This window comes from Dryobates pubescens, chromosome 16 (genome assembly GCF_014839835.1).
Source record: "Dryobates pubescens isolate bDryPub1 chromosome 16, bDryPub1.pri, whole genome shotgun sequence".
Lineage (NCBI taxonomy): Eukaryota > Metazoa > Chordata > Aves > Piciformes > Picidae > Dryobates > Dryobates pubescens.
Genome location: NC_071627.1, coordinates 14,190,808 through 14,213,750, shown reverse-complemented (window position 1 = coordinate 14,213,750; position 22,943 = coordinate 14,190,808). Strand labels below are relative to the sequence as shown.

General features: G+C 42.9%; 2 protein-coding genes across 2 annotated transcripts in view; both read right to left on the bottom strand.

Moving 5' to 3' along the window:
• Positions 1-2,628: 2,628 nt before the first annotated feature.
• REEP2 (receptor accessory protein 2) lies at positions 2,629-13,444 on the bottom strand. The gene is made up of 8 exons (XM_054168445.1): positions 13,327-13,444; positions 12,854-12,926; positions 8,871-8,947; positions 7,393-7,513; positions 6,732-6,845; positions 6,193-6,340; positions 5,770-5,927; positions 2,629-3,855 (listed from the first exon to the last, which is right to left on the bottom strand). The coding sequence occupies exons 1-8, from the start codon at positions 13,356-13,358 to the stop codon at positions 3,781-3,783; spliced, it is 798 nt and encodes a 265-aa protein (XP_054024420.1). The 5' UTR covers positions 13,359-13,444; the 3' UTR covers positions 2,629-3,780.
• A 5,120-nt stretch (positions 13,445-18,564) lies between these two features.
• KDM3B (lysine demethylase 3B) overlaps positions 18,565-22,943 on the bottom strand; it is a 48,206-nt gene continuing 43,827 nt past the window's right edge. Inside the window, exons 20-24 of the mRNA XM_054168437.1 lie at positions 22,655-22,774; positions 22,037-22,176; positions 21,534-21,710; positions 20,854-20,988; positions 18,565-19,858 (exon numbers count right to left, since the gene is read on the bottom strand). Of these exons, the coding sequence (XP_054024412.1) occupies positions 19,778-19,858; positions 20,854-20,988; positions 21,534-21,710; positions 22,037-22,176; positions 22,655-22,774 (653 nt within the window). The 3' untranslated portion in view covers positions 18,565-19,777. The remainder of the gene's footprint in view (positions 19,859-20,853; positions 20,989-21,533; positions 21,711-22,036; positions 22,177-22,654; positions 22,775-22,943) is intronic.

Here is a 22,943-nt window from a genome sequence, read left to right as displayed (position 1 = left end):
TTCTGGAAAGTCAGGGTCCTCTAGAAACCTTGCTTTGCAAGGCAGAAATGACTTAACTGTGTAGTGTGAGGGAGTCCTGTTTCCAAGAGGGATATATAGGAAGAAAGCCCAGCACTGCAAAAAGACAATGAATGGAACTCCCATTACTAAAATGGAGGAAAGGGCAGCTGCTCCAGAAAAAAAGCTTTGCAATTTTAAGAACATCAGCACCTCTCTCTCTAGCACACCCTCTACCCACCAGGGAAGTTAATCTAGTCTAAAAGAAATCAGAGCCCTCAGACTCAGAAACATAAGCCTGCAGAATCAGAAAATTGGTGAAGAACAGTAAGAAATCAAGAGGTTTAGTTCAAGTGCAAGGTTTACAACCTGGCAGCAGTCTCTGTATTTTCCTGTTTCTTGCCCAGTATGAAGGATACTGCTGACCAAGAAAACTTTTGTTCTGTTCTATGCAGCAAATCATTATGTTTCTGAGAAAGGAAACTGCATTTCACTGTTTTCTTTTCCAGCAGCAGAACACTGACTCACAGTGTTATGAAGCATGAAAAGTACAACATTTCTTTCCAAAAGGCAGTCATGGCTTCACTTGGTATCTCGTGGTAGAGGAATTTTAAGACCATTTTTAGGCACACCAAGTTTGATACACAAGTACTACCACCTCTCCACCCAGCTTGAGGTTTCATTCTCTCTCTGTGCCCAGGCATATTAGCAAAGGGGTATAAACACTGAACACAAGAGGTTCAACTGCTAGGGGAAGATTTCACTGTTTAATTGCACAATGAAGCCCACAGATGATACTGAAGAGAAACTACATTCCAGCATTTCCTGCTGCAAACACTGCCCAGCTGATAAAAGCATTTTCTCAAAACAGCACATTCAGCATTCCCCTTTGCAAGAGAATTTCTATGTAAGACCACACCAACCAATGCAGAGCTACATCTAGAAACTCACTAAGAGATCATGTGGGTGGTCGGCAGATCTGCAGAGGCTTTGATCAAGCAGAGCACAATCTAGCAGTCACATTTGTACTGGAAGAAGAAAACAGCATCCATGCTAAGAGATTGTTCTTGCTCTGGGTAAGTTCTGCTGCTTGACATCAGCTTCAGGTTGCACACTAGGTAATAATCCCTGACAACTCTACTCCAGACCCTCTCTTGCAACCACAAGTCATTTAACTCCCCTGTACAATAAAAGCCAGAGTATGACTGACCTGTACTTACCTATAGGCTAATGACATCAACCATCAACACTAAATAAAAGACACTTAGCATAGGACCTAGCTCAGAAAGACAAAGGTAAATCCAAATGCCAAAACACAGGCTTCAGGAATTCTTCCTGTGCTTCAAAGCAGGAAGAGTTACTGTAAATGAACTGATTCTAGAAAACATTCTGCAAAGTCTGTCAGAAAACAGGGTAATCCAGCATTACTGCAACAAAACCACAAGGACAGGGCATGAAGATCAGCAAAAGGGGAAACTAACCGAGCCTTGGCTTCCAAAAAACAGCCAGTGGTTAGCTATGGAAATGTTCAGTTAAAGAGAAAAAACCAAAACAACAAAACAACCCAAACAAAACTCAACAACAACAAAGAAATCAAACCAAACAACCCCAAACCATTTCAAGAAATGTGACCAGAGAGATGCCTGGTTTAGAAAATAATGCTTCTACCCTATTCAGTACAGTTAAAATCTAGGACAGTAACTCTTCATAATAACTAAATCTTCTACATAATTAGTAAAGATTTTTATCCCTTCTGTGGAGAGAGGAATTTCCTTTGGAAATAAAGAATTCCTACTCCAGGACGTGACTTTGCACGTGCTAGTGAGATATGCACACAATGCTTGCTGATAAAAGGTTATGAAATACTTGGTTTTCTTCATGAAGCTCAAAATGCAAAGCCAAATCTAGGATTTTCTACTGGCCTCCTCTGGCTAAGGCCTTGTGGATAGGATGCAAGTTTCTGACATGGGCTGTCCAGGCTTCAAATTTCAGAATCTACAAATCAAACTAACTTAACTGCTTTCCTGACATAATGAGACAATTCCTAATGTGCCATCAAAGCAATGAGCAACAAGAAAAACTTCAGTTCTAAACTTCAACTTCACAGACTTTTCAAGGGCTGCTCTTGTGGAACATTACTTGCAGAAGTGCTTCAATATATTATCAAGAGCAAAATGCTGGGGTCTGTGAAGAATCCACTGTAATTTCAGAAATGTGACACCAAAAAATGTGGGCAAACAGAAACAGCTGCACCTAGACCTAAGAACGGTCTTTAGTAGGGAAAGAGGAACCAGGTTCCTTTGAAAACATTAGATTAAGACCAAGATTAAGACCATCAAGACCCAGACAACCATGCCTGTAACAGTGCTCCTCTATTAGAGATCTAAACAGGAATCCTACTGATCTCAAATTCCCATTAACTGTGTTGGCATGGCTACAGGTGATCTCCCCTCAACAACACTCAACAGATCAGAATCCCGTACAGCTCGGCATGACGCAAATCTTCCTGCAGCACTGCAATTTCACCCCTACAATTCACACTTTGCATTCAATGCAGTTCTCTTCCAAGCGTTACCACTTGAGTCTCAGGACACTGATAAATGTGGCAAACAGACAGAAACTTTGTGCAGCAGGATAAAGCAAGAGGACTGATGAATCACAGTATCACAATACTCCCTGCCTTTTATTCTTCCATAAATGGAATGCTGGATTAGTGGAATTTGTATAACAGCTATTCATCAGTTCTCGTGGTCTGAGGACTGGATCTCCTAAAATTGAGTGATAAAGGCTTCTAAAATTCTCAAGTATGCCTGAAGATTATATTGAGCCAGGTTTTGCCCTGTCATCTGCTACAACGGAAGAATCTGTGCACGATAATAAGCATCAGGATGACATGGAGTTCAATCACTAAACAGCAAAGCAACAGTCTCCTTGCCAACTTTTCCCACTACATGGCACTCATCTCACTCTGATGCTCTCAGAGGATTCAAATAGAACAACAGAACCCAAAATAAAATTCAAGCAGCTTCAAAATAAGCCAAAACCTCCCAGATACCAAACTTTCCTTTTTAATGGTTAACTCTTGCAGATACCTGTATCTACTTCATTACACATGCACATAACAGTGCATTTTCTTCATTACTCAGTTTTTCAATCATCACCTTCCAGAAGACATAAACCCCAATCTCTTCATCTTCCAGTACTAGTAATGGGAATCCAGCATATTCCCATGAGCTAGTCCTTTATGTTCAAAAGCACACAGCATACATTATTTCAGTCACCTTCTCAAAGGGGATGGACATGACAGGTATGGTCCATTCTTAAGGAGGATGAATCATGGTGGGCACTTCTTAACAACACACAGCTGCAGAAGAATACCCAGAGCAAGGTAAGACATTTTAGGGAGCCACCCACCCCTGTGGAACTCCAGTATCTAATATTGTTCCAGCTTCTGTGCAATGGATGTCTCTAACCCTAGTCAGTTCTTCCAGCAAAGATTGTCCCCAACTAGGGTTATACAGTGGGAATTCCAAAGCAACAGGCTATGTACAGACATATCAGCATTCCCTCCAACAGAGAGATGAAAAGGAGAAAATTCCTGAGGACATGTATCCTCTACTCCATTTTCTGAATCCCAGCCTCCCCCTTGCCTTGGAATGAGCTCTACAAAGCAGTATCTGTTATGTACATGAATCTCAGCTCCCTTCCTTTGGGGAGTTTCCCCTCGAAAGTGACAGGCAAATCCCGGGACACAGACAGGTGCTGGGGAAGGGGAAGGTCTCCTTAGGATGACTCGCCAGAAGCAAGAGAGCCTGCAGCTTTCTTCTTAGGACGGGCTTTCACACTTCTTACTGGAAGCTGGGGAGAAAGGAAACAATGAATCACAGCTCAGTTTACTTTAACACCTCAATGTCTAACAGGGAGATGTAAGAATGCAGAGTGAAAACGGGTCAAAACAACCACAACAGGATGGCCCTACTGACGTCACCCATCGTTTCAAAAAGGCTGTTTAACCTTTCCATTTGTTTTGGGTTAGTAAAATAAATCCCTCCTGAGCATATCCAAACAGCAACCAGGAGAGGAATACATTCTAAAACAGGACAAGTGTGATAATAAAATCAAAGTCAACTGTCTCAGCAGAAGAGGAGACATAGTGATATTTCTAACTGGTGACGTGCACATAACACTTCACTGCTAGAACTTTTCTGCCTCTTGACTGTCACCCCAAATGCTGCTCTCTGAAAGAGGGAGAAACATTATGAACAAGTGTGCACACTTCACTACAGTCTTTCTAGATACTAGCCAGAAGAGCACATTTATGATCTATGATGCATTCAGCACTTTCAGACAGTCACAGGAGATCTCAAGTGAATGTCCTCCTACAAGTCCCACATCTGAACCAAAGACCCAAACACGGGGAGCATAAAACCTGATCAAGCTGCAAAGGGCTTTACTGGAATTTCTCCGTTCAGTTAACAGCATAGAAGAGTCATTACTGTCTTGTCATGATTTCACTTTAAAAACTCCTCAGGAGGAAGCTTGGAAACCATTTTTTTTGTTTTGCTGCTCCTGTCTAATATGCTAGAGAAAAAATGCAGAGGGGTCAGCTCAGAAGTAAGCCTTGGGAATTCAAAAAAAGATCCAGGCTGATTTAAAATGCATGTTTAGATATGCATGTCCATCCCTGGAGATACTCAAAAGCAGTCTGGACATGGTTCTAGATAGCCTTGCTTGAGCAGAAAGGTTGAACTAGATGATCTCCAGAGGTCCCCTCCAACCTCAATTATTCTTAGATTCTGTTTCAAAGAGTACTTAATCACATGCAAAAGTGTCCTGCACACTGTAAAATCAGGTTAACAGTACAACTCCAAATTACTCTCCTCCAAATTATTTAATATTTAGCTTGGAAAGCCTGACAATGTAAGTAGCCATATAGCACTCTTCATCTTACACAGAAATAAGGAATAAAATTAGGAGTCCAAGCTGAATCAAGCAAACAGGATCTCAACTTCATGAAAAGGGAGAAGCAATTCATCAAATGCAAATCAATCCATAATAAACATTCAAGTAAGAGTCAAAATCTGGAAAGCAGTACTTCAAAAAACATATTCTCCAGACTGTGAAGCTAAAATGGCTCTTGGACACAACTGTATTTCTTTTCCTGCAAGGTTTGCTTTAATAATAAGATTCCAGGCAACTCATGTCCCATCCTGGATCATCACATGGACATACAGAGAGGACATCTCAACAATGACTAGTTAACCAAACTTCAAGACAAAAGCCCAGGGCAGGGGAAAGCAGGCAGGGCAGCAGGTGGTGGGCAGGGGTAAATTACATTTTTCTCATATCCAATATGCAGAAGTCCAGGAAGGCCTAAGAGAGTACAGAACTGTTGCATTTTAGATGAGGAGAAAGTGGCTGTCTCAGGGATAAATGTCACAACAGTATTATATATTCAGACTGTAACAGACAAGAGAGAGATAATACAGTCAACAAAATGTTAAAAATATTTAATGCTCTGCCTTTCAACAAAAAACCTGAATGAAAGCAAAGCTGGGTCCTAGCTTATGACAGAGGCTTAGAGGCACAATAAAGATACAAAAGCTAGAGACTAGTATTGCAAGTAGACAGGAAGCCCTCTGACACTGAACTCAACTAGCAAAGACTGAGCCCAACAAAGCTTTTAAATGCAACGAGACTGTGAAGCCAGAGACTTCCAACAAAGCTCACAAATCAGTTTCTGTGATGGGAAAAATTCACACAGCAGCTCACCTCAGTTTTCAACACCTTCTTAGGAGTTTTGAGACTCTGGGTGCGTTTAGGAAGTTTGTCTCCTGCATCTTCATCTGATGGGTCCGTCCTAGTCTCCGACAGAGTTCCGTTAGACCTCTGTGTCACACCGCTCTCCTCTCCCGAGGAGTAACAGGAAGCTAAGGAATTAAAGAGAAAAAGTCTGAAGTGGCCTATCCTGAAGGACCCTGTGAAAGGGAAATGTCAACAATCCCAAAGAATAACAATACAAAAGGTCCAGAGATACATTAGTAGATGGGAAGGGACTAGGGAAGACAATGCAACTTCTTCCAGATAATCAGGCATCTTGGGAGTCCTGAGATCCAGTGCATGAAAAGTCTAGTCCTCCCCTCCTGGTTCACCATACAAGGCCTTGTACAATGGCCCAGAAGAGGTGTTGTGTACCTGAATCCTCAATGGTTTCAAGAAGACCCCCACCAGAGGGGTGCAGCTGTGGCTCATGGCTTCGCATATGCACAGTATCTTCATCCCGGATCAGAGTGAGATCCTGCATGCTGAAACTTCGTAGCTTCTCTGACAAAACTCCCTGGCCCTAAGAGGACACAAACATTAGGGTCAGGAGCACTTTGCCTTCATGAAGATCAGCTCATATGAGATCATTCAGAAGAAGAAAGGTGCCCTATTGCCCACTAAAGTAGTCTGGAAAAATCAAAACCCAACAAAACACAAAAAACAGAGAGGGGAAAAAGAAAAGCATAATCCCAAGACTAACAGGGAAGAGGTTAAAGCAAATTTCATTCCCTTCTCCCTCCACTTCTCTTAAGTCAAAGGATAGGGTTAACTGCAGAGCAAAATGGAGGAAAGGAAAAGCACATTGGTGCTACCAAGTACCAGCATCCCCAACAGACCCCCAGCATGAACTGCTGGCACATAAAGCTAAACTGCTGGGAAGTTCCTGACTGTTAGAGAAGATGTTGCATTACCTTGGCAGCTGCAGTAACTGCTGCATTGGCAGCAAAGTTTAACCCTCTCTTGCCAACTCGCATCATGGTTTCATAGCTCTTGTCACGAGCCTGAGTAATGTATTCATCAATTTCCTGGGAAGGCAATGAGGAACACAGCATTTAGCTCCTCCTTACTAACATGATCAAAGTCTTCCCACCCTTAAAAGCCCAAGGCTCATCATCTGGACACTTTTCTCCAGGCTACATCATCACCTGTCATTGATCACTGATCACTTAACTGCAGTTTCTGCAAATGCAACTTTAAGTTAAAGCCTGCTATTTCCAAGTGCTAACAACTGAAACAGAACAGCTGCTTGTATTGGCAACATGAAAAACCAGCATGGCTACAGAACATGCTGCTCCCATCCTGATTCAAAGAGCTTAACTACTGACAGTGACTGTAAGAGCTCATGACACTGGGTTAGCCAAACATGCTTTCTAAGCATTAGGCAAACTACTGGCTACATTACAATCTTCAGTAAGCTGCAGTATGACATCATTGTCAGAGACAGAATCATTCTACATCCACTAATGTCAGCACAAGCATGATTCACACATTTCAGGGGTTACTGTGGCATAACTGAATGAGAAGTCAGTCAGGTCCCAGACAGGTCAGTATTCTCTAACAACAAACGAGTACCTTCTCCTTATTGGAGAGCGTTGGGTGCACAAACTTCCTGTAGAGGACACTGGAGCCCTTGGTGTAAGGGGAGAGCAGCCAAATCACAAATGCGATTTTCAGCTCGAAATAAAAGGGAAACCTGAGAGAAAGAGGGAAGAAAAAAAAGAGACAGAGAGAGAAAGATGGAGAGCTGGAATCAAGATCAGCGCAGAGACAGGTGGAGATAACTGGCAGAAAGCAGCACAGGCAGAAAGAGCAAAGGCAAGGTAAAGGCTCAGAAACAAAAGAATTGATATATCAGGTCAGAATAGCAGAACCCTGTTTGGAATCCTAGGACATACCTTCTTCGAGTCTCATTTAGTCTTTCATCCATAGCCATGAATACTCCATAAACAGGGCATCTCTCAGCCCTGCAAACACACCAAATTACAATCTGATAGCTACTCTCCTCATTCTGAAGTTTGTTCAGAGACTGGATGCTAACAATACATCAGTTTCTCCCTCATTTTCCTATGTATCTCAATAAATCTCAAGTTCCTGCCAAGGCTGGTGGCAGAGTTTCTGAAACTCTGACTCAAAAGGAGGACTGGTGTAAATGAAAAAGGGCAGACAGCATGCAAGTCTTTTCTCTTACCCTTACCCAATAATGTCTCTGGAAAGACACAGTAACAGAGACTGAAAAGAGCAAATACAAACTTTCTACTGGCTCTGTTAGCGGTGAAAGACTTCTGTTTGCAGCAGTCCATTTTAAGTACATGAACAAAGCTCTCATCTTTTCAGCTCTTTGTCTGCTTTTCAGAGTTAATGCAGGAAGAGGCAAAACTGCTGAACGCTTTTGTAAGGCATGTGTAGCCACTTCATGCTTCTTTAAAAGATGCAACTCTCAACACGTATTCTTTCAGAGATGTATGGAAACTTAAACTACAGCAATGAAGAAACTCAAGATACCCCTGTTCCAAAGCTTCAGAAGAAGACATGTAATAATGAATTGTCATTTTTGAAGGCCTCCATATTGCCAAGCATGACACACAGCACCAAAAAGATTAAGAATCTGCTTCCTGACTCCACTCCACCTCACCCCTGCTAGCGAAAGAGAACTTCATCACGCAGAACAGCACTCAGAGCACAGATACATATGTGATCTGCTCCTCCACACAACAAGCTTGCAGGGCAAGACTGGTCCCTTATTTCTACCTTTTTAGAAGTGTCTTTTAGACCAACATTTCTAACTTTACCAGCCCACATTAACAGCTTTTGTTATGAATGGAAGATCCTCTTACAGATGCTGTGCATTTACCCAAATTGTTTGCAAGTATAGGTGATGACATGGCTAACACAGCAGCTACTACCCACCAAATCCACAAACCTGCAGCCTTTATAAATATTGCTAACTCCTGAAGGAGAAGCAGTTTGTTCTTGGCATCCTAACATTACTTCCCTCTTCTTAAAGCCAACCAACCAACCAACAAGAAAAACCATGCTGCCAAGGAACTCACCAAGAAAGAACAATGTCTGTAAGTGTCTCTGCGGTGGTGAAAAAGGCAAACACAATCCAGTACATCATCCACTTCACCTGCAAAAGAGCAGTCACTCAATGGACACCCAGCAGAGCCCAGAAAAAAGCAAAATGTCTTCTCAGGGAAAATGACTCGGCACCTTCACACAGTAAGAATTCAACAAGAAAGCATCTATAATCAGGAATGGAGCAGGTCACACCCCAAATGGTACATTAGAGTTTGGGAAAACATGCAAGATTGATGTCCACTAAAAAGATAAATTATGAATACATGCCCTGGAGCAGTATGGTGATGCAACAGTGTTAAAGTCACAAATAAGCTGAAAAGAGGAAGTGGTTCACTTCAGGAAGTTAGAGTCTTTAATTTATGATTATTGTGTTCTACATATAGAGAGAGACACACACACATGTGGGGTGTGTGGGGCGTCCCTGCCCATGGCAGGGGGGTTGGAACTAGATGATCCTCATGGTCCCTTCTAACCCTGACTGACACTATGATACATGTCTATATACACACACACAAAAGTTTAGCTTCAACTGTAGCACTGTATTTTCATAGAATGGAAGGGTTGGAAGAGACCTCTGAAGATCATTGGGTAAAAAAGAAAACACCACCACCAAAACCCAATGCATTTTGTTCCAACTCTTTCTTTGCCTTAATCATTAGTCCCAGAAATTCAAAGAGCAATTCTCCTTTTAAATAAAGGCCTGGTAGGAGAGGTATAAAAGCAAAGAGCATGCCACATTAAACTTTTCTTCTTCTCTAAAGGTTACTATGTGTACTCGGTGCCATGGTGGCATATCTGTACGTCTATTAACTATCTCCCTAGCTCCTCACATCTTTTCTCTGGAAATAATTCTTTCAAAGCAAATACAAATCAATTTCCCCTAACACATGCTTACACTTGACTGCTTAATAATAAGTCTCCCAGGTACAGACCTAACTGTTCCTCAGGAGGAATCAGATGAATTATAAAAACTGCTACCCAAAAATTTCCCATAGCACAGCAGTTGGTATCTTACACAGGAAGCTGCCAGTTTTCCATGTTGTTAAGAAGATAAATGTAAGCAGCAGGTAAATGGAAAAAGGAGGTCACCTCTGCTCAAAGCATCTTAGCATTCTTACTGTCATCAAGAACGGGAAAGCAGAACTACACTGAATCAAGGAAATGCCACATATTGAATCCATATGTTAATCCATCTATTAAAGTTACATGAAGAGTTTAGTGACAGTCCTTCTCACAGTTACAAAACCAAATATTCTCCCAAATTTGCACATGTTGGAAAATTTTGTCATCTGTTCTTGAAAGACCATCCAAAACTCTCTAAAGAGCCCAGTAAAATTACACTGCCTCCGATCCCTTTAACACAGTGCTTCTGAAGACGGCGGTTCATCGCCCAAACTATTGCCACTTTCTTGTGCCATTTTTTCCACAGTGGGAAGCAGCAAAGCTTGTATTTTATGGTGCTCTCCTGTCCTTTTGGTTTTTCAGTTTTTCCTCTTTGTATCATCAGTTTAGGACTAGATGGCATTCACCAACTTCTAAAGCAACCCTATGAAACAAATGTTTAACTCTTCAATGCAGTGGCATTAGTCAGCTTGTGTGAATAACACATTCAAGGTGGTAAACAGGGGTCCTTGGGTGAGGGATTTCAGGGATACTACACACTGGTAAGCCTTACTTCAGTATCAGGCAAAATGAAGGCAATAATAATAAAAGCAATAGGCAGATACATAAGTCTGTAGAACATAAGGGGGAATATTCTTGGTTTTGCAGAAAAAAAGAATTAATCTCACAAACACAGAGGAATTCTTAGGTTTCAGTAAGCTCTTACTATAGTGCTCCCCTTTGAAAGTATGCAGCACAGCATTCAAGTTTTCACATGAAGAACTGGTAGAACAGATATTGGCCCCCTTTCCTGTGTTTAACAAAATCCTTTTTCCCCTGTCTGCTGAGAAGAAGGAAGCCCTCCAAACATAAGTGAACCGGGCAGATAGCAGCCCGACAACTAAATGCTTACTTCTGATGTAGTTCTCTCAAGGAGAAATCATTTCAAATACATTTTCTTGACCCAACTTCAGTGTTTTCACTGAAAATAAAAGCAGGAGACAGTTTGCTGCTGCAGCAGTCCAAAACTGTCTACATCAAGAAAACTGCATCAATGAAGCATTAAGCAAAACCCAAAACTGAATGCCACAGTTTTCCACACCAGCCCTAGCAGGACTTACAACCAGGGGATCAGTCAACGTTACTAAGGCAATTTTACGATACTCAAGTATTGCATCCCATTTCTTTTTCATCATCAGATTAGGGAAGCCTTAGAGCAATTTAGGTAACATCTACACAAAGAAAACCAGATCAATACAATGTTTAGATACTGTGCTTCCTTGCTGAGTATACGCCTAAACACACGAAATAAGCAAGTTTTTAACTGTAAAGAATGCCTACAAATTGAAAGGCTCCACATTCACTGGGTCTTTGAGCTCCAGAACAAGCATGCTATAGGCTGGTTTAAAACCTGAAGTGTTTGTTGTGGTTTTTTTTCCCCCTTCAAGTTCTCAAGAAAATTTAAAATTCTGAAACCTGAGTCTGTCTTAAAGTCAATGTAAATTCTGTAACTGGAACACAATCATTCCGTGACAGACACTCACTCACGAGACAGAATAAAGCCTGGTGCAAAAAATATGCACTTCATGCAACAAATGAAGGTCAGAGAGAAGTGAAAGGAAAAGGAAGATCAGAGAAGACAACAGTGCTATGATAGTACTTTATACATAACTTGAAGGTAACTATGCTATCACAGGATCATATGATTGATTATTCAGATAGCTTCTTCAGTGTTTATTGCTTTGGGTTTAGTTTCTAGTATTATTGCTACTAAACGTCCAAGTTTAGTAAGGTTAATCTCTAACGGTCGCTCAAAACACTGTATTGGTTATTAATGACTCCAGAATACTCCAATTTTCACTTTTCTGCTGAGACCAGTATTAAAAACAAAAAGTCAAAAACCTCAGCCAGATGTGGTTTATTAAGCTGTGCACTACGAGCAGGCCCCTCACCTCAGCTAGCATCTCCTTCAAAAATCCAGTGGACTGACTTTTAAGACAATACATACAAAAAGCCTAGGCAATTCTAGGGGACTGAAGCAGCATGGGTCAAAAAAAAAAAAGAGGACTATATCCTGCGATACTTATTGTGGAGGTCTCATTTTGTAAAGAGCAAACAGAGCCAGAAGGATGAAGAGTCTCAGGCTGCACCTCAAAGCAATATTGACAAGTTACATTCTATTCACCCACATATAACCTGTTACCTCTCTTCTCCACCAGGTTATTCCTTGCTCTAGATAAACAGAAACTTGTTCCACCCATAAACCAAATTTTTCTTGTCTCTATTGGTCAACTTAAAACACTCCTTCTGTAATAAGGCAAGACACAACACTACATTCTTAAAAACCATTTGGTGTTTTAAACTGTAAAAATAGTGCAGAGACAGAGAAGGGGAAACGATTCCATAAAGGGAGGAGGATGAAGGACCAACAGAAAACACTTTACAAACAAGGTTGGTAAAAAGACACAAAGGGAGATTACTCAGCCGGGGTTTTTTTTCAAACAAAAACAGTACTAGAAAAGCTGTAAAAGAACAGAGAGTAAGGATAAAGTTAGAAGAAAGAACTTGTCCTGACACTCAGATGTTTCCAGACTGCGGTGTTTGCCTGCTCATCCTTCCTCACTCAGCTTTTCCCGAGGAGAAACTACCCATGTTTATGGTGCGAAACCTCCCGTTTCATTGAGCTCCCTTCCTCGGCAACTTCCCCCGAGGCTGCTGGGGCCGGGACTCAGGGGGCCTGGTCACCCGACCTCCCTGCGGAGCCCGAGCCCTAGCCTCAGGGCCGGGCTGCAGTTTGCAGGGCAGCCCCGAGAGGCAGGGCGGGCGCGGTGCCGGCAGGCAGGGCCGTACTCACGTATTCCTTCACGTTTTTCGTCTTCACGGCCTTGTAGGAGGAGTACGCGGGGTACAAGGTACCGAAGATCAGCCTGCGAGAAGAACAGACCCCTCAGCGCCTCAGGCGTCCCTCACCGCCGTCTGCCTCTGCCGGGACCTCCCCAGAAGCTCCCAATCAGACGCCGGCCCCCCGCGACCGCCCCAGGCAGGGCTCGGCCGCCCCCACCGCGGCACCACCCGTGGGCCGCGCTCGGGCGGCCGCAGCCTGCGCGGCCCCGCAGGTACACCGCCGCAGCCGCCTGCGAAACAGCAACCGTCCTACAGCCGCCCCTTCCCGAGGCGCGGGGACCCACGAGGCAGAACCGGCGGCACCGCTGCGGCCCCGCTCCAGGCGGCGGTCGCATCCCCCGGAACACGTCGGGGCGCCCCCGCCGCGGCCGGGCCCTGCGCGGCGGCCCTGCACCCCCCTTCGCCTTGACCGCCCGCACTCACACCACGAGGCGAGAGATGATCCAGGACACCATGGCGGCGCCGGGCGGCGGCTCACTACTCGGCGGTGGCGGTGGGGGGAGGTAGCTCTTAACGGGCAGGTTCCTGCAGCAAGCGCAGCCCCGCCCCGGGTGCTTGAAGGGGAGGAGCCGCCGCGGCGGAGGGGAAGGGCCGCAGCGCTCCCCGCGCCGCCGCGGGGTCCCCAAGCCTTGGGCCGGCCGCAGCGACGCTCCCGTTAGAGCCCAGGGGAGCAGGGATGAGCAACAGCGGCGCGGGGAAGGGGCGCTCCCGGAGAGGTGGCAGGAGAGCACCATACGCTATGTAAGAACAGGACGGGAAAAAAGCGCAAAATTAAGGTCACGGATCCTTCGGCAAACGGAGCAGAAGCCATCTCCCGTCAACTTGCCTCCTCGACCAAGTTCAACAGCGATTAAATACTGCAGAGGGACTCGTTATGGGTAGAAGTGGTCCCACGGCTGCCGGTTGCTCCCTGAACCGGATGTAAACCAAAACGCCCTGGCGGAGAGTGGAGTCAGGGTTATCAAGCCGAAGGGATGAGGGCTGTTAGCTATAGTATCCAGCACAGCTCAGCAGTACCCGCACTGCAGCGGAGAGGCCGAGCATTATCTTGCTGCAGACGGGCGGGGCGGAAGAGGGGAAGGAATCCCCTTGTCCTGTGGGAATGTGCATGTGTGAGCATCCCATAGCACCAGAAACTGTTCTAACAACTCCACCCCCTCAGTCAATGCCAGGCTTAATTAGTGGGCCGCTTTTGCTCCCCTCCCGGGGTAGTGCGTATGTACCTTACTGTCAAGGATTGATCAGACCCTGCACGCAGATCTCTGAATCACACGAACATTATCATTATGTAAGCCTGGCTCTTATTAAAAAGCAAAATTATATGCATATGTTGAAAAACACACGTTAGAGAACTATTGTGATTCCTGAGCTAACAAAAATAACCCTGAAGGAAGGCACTGTGGCGAAATCTCATTACTTGCCAAAAAGGAAAGAGTCCAAAGAAAGAAAGCAAAAACAAACAAAGAGCTGCTAAGGGAAGAATTTTCCCACGAATGCATGAACTTTAGTGTAATGAGCAACGATAAAAAGTACAAGACATTACCAATATGCAAGAGCTTTGTCTCTACAGGGACAGAGAACATTTTGTCATAGTCTGCTTTTGGATATGAATGGCCACAAAATGATTGTGTAAGGGACTGCACAGTTTACACCACTGATTACGAAGCTGACTTACAAATAGGATAAAAGGAATCTGCTCTCACATACCCAAGCATCAATATGCACAGCCTACACCAGAATAATGCTATTTCTAACAGTACTAGTTTCATCTCAAGAGACCAGCATGGCAACAGCTCTGGTACTTGAAATACATGACCACACTGAGGTGAGCAAAGGATGCAAAAAGGAGAGAAAATTCAGAGACCTGGTAAGTACAAAGTATGAAGAGTGTGGGAGTGCTAGCTGACTGCAGCACAGGTTAGTGGCACCTAAATAAAATGTACCCTAGCATTTTAAACTGTTTAATGTGCCAAGGAACAGTATGAAGATTTACAGTGCATTAGAAAGACATGGTAGCAAGAACAACAGAATATGAAACATCAACATTAGTAGAGTAGGTGGTCTTGTGAATGTCTTAAGCAGCAGCTCATTGTTATGTAGTACATTGAGCTTTAGAACAACTTTAGGAAAGGTACTTTAAGGTAGCAATGTACCATTAGCAACAAGTAACTCAATTCCTTTCAATATTATAGTGAAGAATGAGAAATGTATTCATTAACTTACCTTCCCACACAGAGAAACTCCTGGTACTGAAGGGCTATTCTTGGAAGACAAGTCAGCTGCAGATTGAATTAATAAATTCATAGGATGGTTTGGGCTGGAAGGGACCTTAAAGATCATCTAATTCCAACTCCCTGTCGTGGGCCAGACACCTTCCACTTGACTAGGTTGTTCAAGGTCCCATCCAACCTGGCTTTGAACACTGCTCCCTAGGGAGGGATCATCCACGACCTGCCTGGGCAACCTGAGCATCTCACCACCCTTACTGTCAAGAATTTCTTCCTAATGTGCAGTCTGAAGCAAACTAGAATGACTTATTAGTAGTATTTTTATGAAGCAGTCAGTAAAATTGTATAGGTGCTGTGCAATTAAGACCTTAAAGCCTACCCAGGAAATCAATTCATTGTGTTCAAATTAAGGATGTGTATTTTTCTAGCAGACATGCCACCTCTAAAATATCTCATGACAAATTTGTGTTCCACAAATGGTTAAAAAGGGTGACCAAGGAAGGCATTGCTGGATTGAAAAGAAGTGAAATCTTGGGGATATTTCTTCATCTGCACCTGAGAGAAACTGCAAATGTGGCTCAGTTGGTAGCACATAAGGCCCTTAATGGGAAGGTCTTGAGTTCAAGCCTGCAGTGGGCAGTAGTGGCCTCCCTACTCTAGTCATGAGGTCTGTGGTGACAGGTTGGACTTGATGATCTTTGAGGTCTCTTCCAACCTTAGTGATACTGAATACTGAAAAAAGATGCATAACAATTTGAAGGTTCTGTGAAACTGCAGAATAACAGTGCTAAATATGCCTCTGCATGGTTGAACACACACCAAGCTTCAGCATTATATTCCACATAACACATCAGAAAATACTGTGATAAAGCCGACTGACTCTACACCCTAAAACAATTATAATCAGTTCAGCTGGCTACTTTTGTTATATGAAGCACAACAGAACTAGTGTTGGAAACTGGAGGGCGAGTGCTTACATAGTATAAGCATTATACTACACTGACCCTTGACACAAACCCTGTTAAAACAGAATCCTAACACATGCTCTTGAGGGCACCCTAACCATCCATGGATAAATGTGTATGTGGTAGGCACCAGATCAGCTGTTGGTACTCAGGAAAGATAACAGAATCAATGCTACTGGAAATCTCAATGCTTAGCATTAGTAAGAAATGCAGCAACAGGAATATTTCAAAGATTAATAATGAACATCATTACCTCAGCACAGAAATGCACGGTGAGAAAACTTTAAAACCCTGCACATGGTTTGAATCCTCTTCCCTCGAAAATGGGGTAGATGGAGAAACAGGAAGCACAAGAAAGCCAACAATAACGAGAGGCACTGAGCAGCTTCTGTGCAAAGATTCTACAGTCCAAAACTGTTGGAAGAGAGATGCATCAGAGGAGTGAAATGGCACATTGAAGTATGAAGGTATGAAAGTTGTCAATAGAGTAAACAGGAGAAATACTCCTCAGGAAAAAAGGCTCTGGGGCCCAGGTAAATTACTAAGATAACAAAAGTACATACTTAAAAAAAAAAGCAGCATAATTGAATCTTGCAACTCTGTCAGAGGATGCAGGAGAAGCTTCTAATACAGTTACTTCAGGCATCAGCAAGACACATTTGTTGTGAGCTTCACATAAGTTCTAGAAAACATCCCTGACCAAGTAATGCTACAGCAGAGAGCAGCAGGCTGAGCAACTCTGAAAGAAACTAACCCCAGACCAAGCCCCTGCAGTTATGCAACATGTAATATATACACCCACAAACATAGGAGGTGTTACATATGATCTCTCAATATGTATTTATAGCTCTGATCAGTATTAATAAAGCACTGGGTTTGCAGATACATGATACATGAAAATTCCATTTCAGAAATTCTGGAATTGCTGTACAGCAAGAGCTGCATTTTAATTACTTGAACAGAATTCTAAGAGCTGACAGTTACAACTTTTAATTATCTGAAGACCTTCTCCTAATGAAAAAGAACTCATAACTAGATTCTGAATTTAAATAAATACAAATCTGTGCCTATTAAAAAAAACCCAAACAAACCCAAACCAAACAAAATATGCCCCCTCCCCCCCCCCCAAAAAAGCCCTAGTTGGAAAAACTTAACAAAAGTGGCAGTCTCCATCCCCTGATGCATACAATCCAGATAGAGGGCAACATTTTTACAATGTAAGTTACTGCAACTGATTTGCCAGTTGAATTTACAAATTCTTCCTGACCTCATCTGGTCCAAAATTTGTCTTCGTTTTAATCTGCATTTTGCGTGCAAGTAATTCCTCTGGTTTTGGCTGAGTACTGCTTTAGGCTGATTGTGCTCTACGATTCTAATGAACAAGGAAATTCAAGAGACAGAAGCAACATTTGATAAACTCAAATCAAACAATGGTTCAGCAGGAGATGCAGAATGCAGTGCAAATCACTCCACTGGAAATGACTGAGGCTATTGTCTTACACATAGCCAAGTCTTTGTCTTTTTTGATCCTTACCTAATTGCCAATTTACAGATACAAGCGAGGGAAACATCTCAGCTATAATTAACCATTCAGAACGCGTGGTATGCACAGAGTGAGAGAGGAGTGCCCAAGAAATCCTGCACAATAGGAATATGAAGTTGAATGGTTCAACTGTGATGGACTGAATTAGCCCATATTCACAGAATAGCTACAAGGCTGGGTCAGCAGCAGAAGCCCAGGAGTGAGCTACTTGCACCAGCCTGAACAGCTGCCAGCATGCCACACATTGGTGAACTAAACTGCTGCTTACATCACTATCTCCAAGGTCAGAAACCAAGGAACTTTTACCACCCCATCCATATCTCCAGCAATGAGAGCAACTCTGAACTCCAGCCACTCAGGAAGATAGCGAAAGGTGGAGGAGCACAACACAACAGATGTTTGACAAGACAGATACTCTGCCCAAACTGTCTCTGAGACTCAGGGATCACAGAATCACCAAGTCTGGAAGAGACCTCAAAGATCATCAAGTCCAACCTGTCACCACAGACCCCATGACTAAACCATGGCACCAAGTGCCACGTCCAACCCCCTCTTGAACACCTCCAGGGACGGTGACTCCACCACCTCCCTGGGCAGCCCATTCCAATGGCGAACGACTCTCTCAGTGAAGAACTCTCTCCTCACCTCGAGCCTAAACTTCCCCTGGCACAATTTGAGACTGTGTCCTCTTGTCCTGGTGCTGGTTGCTTGAGAGAAGAGACCAACTCCCTCCTGGCTACAGCCACCCTTCAGGTAGTGCAGCCACCTGGAGCATCAGGAGGACAACACCCAAAGCGTTCTGCGTCAGACACAGGGCAAGAAATTAACAGGTAGCCTACACTACCAGAGACAGAAGCTGAGACAAAGGCAAAGCAGGAAGATCAGTGTAGAAGTCTGAAAGAAACTGCACAGGCTGTTACAGTAAATGACTTTTATTTTTTAAAAAATGAAATAACCGTGAACATATTAACAGGCCTGCAGTGGCACTACAGTACAGCTGGATATAAGGTAGATACATTTCCCCATGTACCCAAACAATGAAATCCATTGCATCGATGCTGACATTAGTAAATTCTGAATACAGGTCTATCAAGCAGGAACATTTTACTTAAAATAGTTCTGGACAAAGTTGACACTGAAAGTTAACTTCTCCTTCACTTTGGAAAGGATAGATGTTTTCGGCTAGCACTGGTATTGGGTAAACTATTGCCTGCAGTCACCAGTGCAGGGAGAGATGTACAACATCTCCACACGAGAACAGAGTATATACTCCTTTTTATTTCTCATTCTGAGGAAGTAGGGTGGCAGAGGAAGAGAGGGTAAAGTGGGTGAGGAATATGGGCAAGGGAGATGGGGTGTCAATTTCTATTCACTCTCCTTTGGCTGTTTTTGTGCTGTTTTGGACCGCTTTCTAAAACTCACTTTTTTGATTTTATTGAAAGGAAGACTAAATGTAATGCGCCTTTCCTTGAAAATCCAGGAACAGTTGTGGTACTTCAAAAATACTAAAAATATCTACTTTCATGAAATATTAACTGTTTCACTACAAACCTAGTTTTTCACTAAATACACAATTCTCCTATTTCTGGAGTCTCCTGGGGAAAAAAAGTGGGTTCTCCCTTTATTTCTGCAACTCTACAGTGTATAGAGAAACGGCTACGAGAAGGGGAGTGCAGTTAACAGCTTTATTCTTTTCCTTGGCCTGTATCTCACATGGGAAGTTTGCTCCAATTAACTAAGTCTGCAGTAGGACAACCCACCTCCAGCACATTCCTTCTAACTTTGTGGAGACTAACTAGGCATGAGGAAAAGAAACATCCACACTCTTTATACCATTTCTAATCATAATATGCAGGAACACCAAGTGGTTTCCACATTACTCCAATTTGCAAAAGGCCACAGGAAAGGGACATGACACCCTTCGTTAGAATCTGAATTCTGCGTGTAACAGCGCGACCTCCCGTGAGACCTTCAGTGTTGAGGCAGCATAGAAAACAGTGGCTGAAGAGTGTGTGTAATACTGACCACACCAGCTCTCACTGAGAAGCCTCTGCTCCTGCAGAGGCAGTCATGTGCAGTCCCTGTACGTACTGTGAGCAAAAAGGCTTACTTCACAGGGTGTTTGGAATTAGCAATTCCTACGATCTAGCTAGTTTGGATTCGTGAGCTTTCAGTGTGCCAACAGCATCTTTCACTGCATGGTAGATAATGTTCTTCACCTGTAATAGGACAAAAATAAAGAAATCAACTTCCACAGACTAAAAAGGAGAGTCTCACATACCCGTGCAATCAAATCTGACAGCCAAATTCACAACAGTTGGTAAGTATACCCAAGGTATATACTATTGCTGCTTAGGATGTCAACAGCACAAATTTTAAGTGCCACAGCTAAATGACAAATATTTTAGACAACTGCACTTATTTATTAGCTTACACCCTTACTCATGTCATGTTCAGATAAAGTCTCTCTTCCATGAGAGCTAGGAGGAAGAATACCATAAAGTCACATGTATGATTTTATTGTGAAAAAGTTCTTGTGATCCTGCTCTAGCAGGGAAGTTGGACTAGATATCTTTTGAAGTCCCTTCCAACCTGTAACATTCTGTGCCATTCCTGTTCAGAACTAATTCAGGATCATAGAATTATTTAGGTTGGAAAGGACCCTTAAGATCACCAGGTCCACCTGTAAACCCAGTATTGCAAGTCCACCTCCCCAATTTAAATAAGCCAGCCTTCACTTGCAGAGCAATATTCTGTTAGTCCATAAAGAACCAAATGCAAGTCTACTCAGTAAAATAAAGACATCTCTTCAAAACAAAGCACTGCTTTTTCCTTTTTTAAGAGTTTTGTTGGGTTGGGGTTTTGGGGTTTGTTTGTGTTTGGTTTCTGGGGGCTTTTTTTGCCTGCTATACTTCACTGTCATTTAGGATTCAGCCATTTAAAAACTTAACTAATACTGACACAGGCACTAGTCCAACAGCAGGAAAGCTATCTGGAAGTCTAACAGCTTGTTATTAATTTGTGATGACATAACAGTGTAGACACAGGGACATTCATTATTTTTTTTTAATACTTATCAAACAGGAACATCCAAGGCTGCTGAAAGTTGGGCTTTTTCCTCCCCCCCCCAAATCACCAGCCACATGTTCTTAGTGCTGAATAAAGCCAGCAAAACACAGGACATATTTAGTGAGTGCTATCATGGAATGGTTACCTGCAGTTTATCCTCATGGTTTGTGTGAGTATTAGACAGGTGCCTGAACTCCTGGGTCAGACGGAAGCAGTGCTTCACGTGCTCTGGAGATACAAAATCTTCTGCCACTTTAATGCAGCTGTACAAATTATGGACCTGAAAAAAAAAAACACCACACCATACCAAATAGCAGAAATCAAGACTTAGTCAACCACACAAAACCCCAACTCACCCCTGCCCCGTATGTTAGGTTCTTCCACATTTACTCCTCAGAAACAGAAGCTGAAGACTATGTGATCTCACACAGAATTGTGTCTAACAGAAAAACCACAACAAGCCAGGTGACATCTTACATCTTCCCTGTTCTCCCCCACACACTGGTGTTCTCTAAAGCAAGCTCTTTACTGTTCTCAACACTTTTTTGGCATCATGTTCCCTTAGATGCGAAGTTTCACTAGACAGAATTGCTTTCCCACCATTCACTCACAGTCCTATACACATAATTCAGGTATTTATGTAATTGTTACTAATACAATGACTCAGATTCAATTCAAACAGTTCTTGTAATACCTGCAAATGTAAAAAAAAAAAAAGGAACCCAACTCAGCAATATTAACTAAGAGCTATTTTGAAGTTGCAGGGGTTGTGGGCCTCCAATTCAATTCTATTTATCCTATTTGGTTTAGAATTGGCATACCTACCTGATGAGGAGCACCTGCAGGAATGAACACAGCATCTCCAAGGAACTGCACTATTGCCCAGCCTTGTACACCATACTCGTCATAGAGTCGCTTGCGTAAGGTCTGGTCCAAGTACCAACTTTGGTCATGAATAGGGTCATGGTCTGGGGGATTTTCTTGGCCTTGTTCTTCTCCGACCTAGAGTCAAGATACAGAGACAGGGGAAAACCTCATGACATAGCACTTTGATATTTCTGGCTTAGAAAAAGCTCTGTAGCAGGAATAGATAACAAACAATTTCAAGGCAGGACACCACTTTCATTAAGCTCATTTAGGTCTTAAGTAATGATGTATTAGTAGGAGGATTCTAGACGAGGCTGAAAACCCAAGAATATAACAACTATTAATATCCTCAAAGACAGCATTAGAATGCCTATGCACTTTATATTGACAGCAATTCAGCCACTGTAAGCAATCTGGTCAAGGATCCCTCTAAGCCCAAGCCTCTTTTGTAACCAACATACCTTCCGGAGAAGTTCCCGTATCTTCTCAGCATCTTTGGCAGCATAGATGTGCCATAGTGCTCCAGGCTTCTCTCTTCCTTCATGGATTCGCTGCTTTGTTACGTCATCAGCATCCCCCTCATCAATTGTTTTCAGAACCTCTGGAAGGGTAACCCAGGTAAAGCCAAAATTATTGCAAAGCTTCTCATTTTTGGCACACAGAAAAGGAAGGCACATTTTAAGCCTTTAAATCCAGCTACCCTGCTGCTGCAGTCCTGCACAACACAGTGCCCGTTCTAAGCACATCAAGCTTCACCTTAAAAAATTCAGGAAATATGTCAATTGACAGCTAATCACAAAACTCAGTCTTGAATTCCAACTGAACTGACTGCTATTATTCAAATACAAGGAGAAGAAAGAGTAACTTAACTCCCTGTTCTCCTGATTTCTAGCAGAACTCTGTTCATTCACAGCTGGGAATCAATGAAGCACTACTGCACTTTAAAATGCATGCTGCAGACATACATATTTGGGTTATATAGCATAGATATGACAAACTTACAATAAAAGTCACAATCTTCTTTCTCACACATACAATTGATTTTTAATGGACAGAAAACAGCTTTCCTCAAACATTACCATCATCATGGGTCACTTCCCCAATGGGAATCCCAACGTACACCATGACATTAACAGCATCAGACACATCCAAGTGCAGGTTTGTGGTGCCAACTCGTCTGTCTTCTGCAGTAATTAAGCCTGTAATAAAGTGAAAAATAAAACCAATTTCTATTTAAACTCTTACACAAATCATCTGACTGAAAGACCTTTCTAGAATGCTAACTTTACACAGCAATGAGAGAAGAACCCGGTGTCAAAGGACAGGTGAAGTAGTTATTTTCATGCCATGTGTGGCGTAAGTGAAAAG

Excerpts from the sequence above, each read along its gene's own strand:
- REEP2 (XM_054168445.1), bottom strand. The coding sequence starts at position 13,358 with ATGGTGTCCTGGATCATCTCTCGCCTCGTGGT. Across the intron at positions 12,927-13,326 it reads ATCATCTCTCGCCTCGTGGT|GCTGATCTTCGGTACCTTGT; the intron begins GTGAGTGCGGGC and ends TTCTTCTCGCAG. Across the intron at positions 6,341-6,731 it reads CAGTTACTGCAGCTGCCAAG|GGCCAGGGAGTTTTGTCAGA; the intron begins GTAATGCAACAT and ends GTGTCCTCTTAG.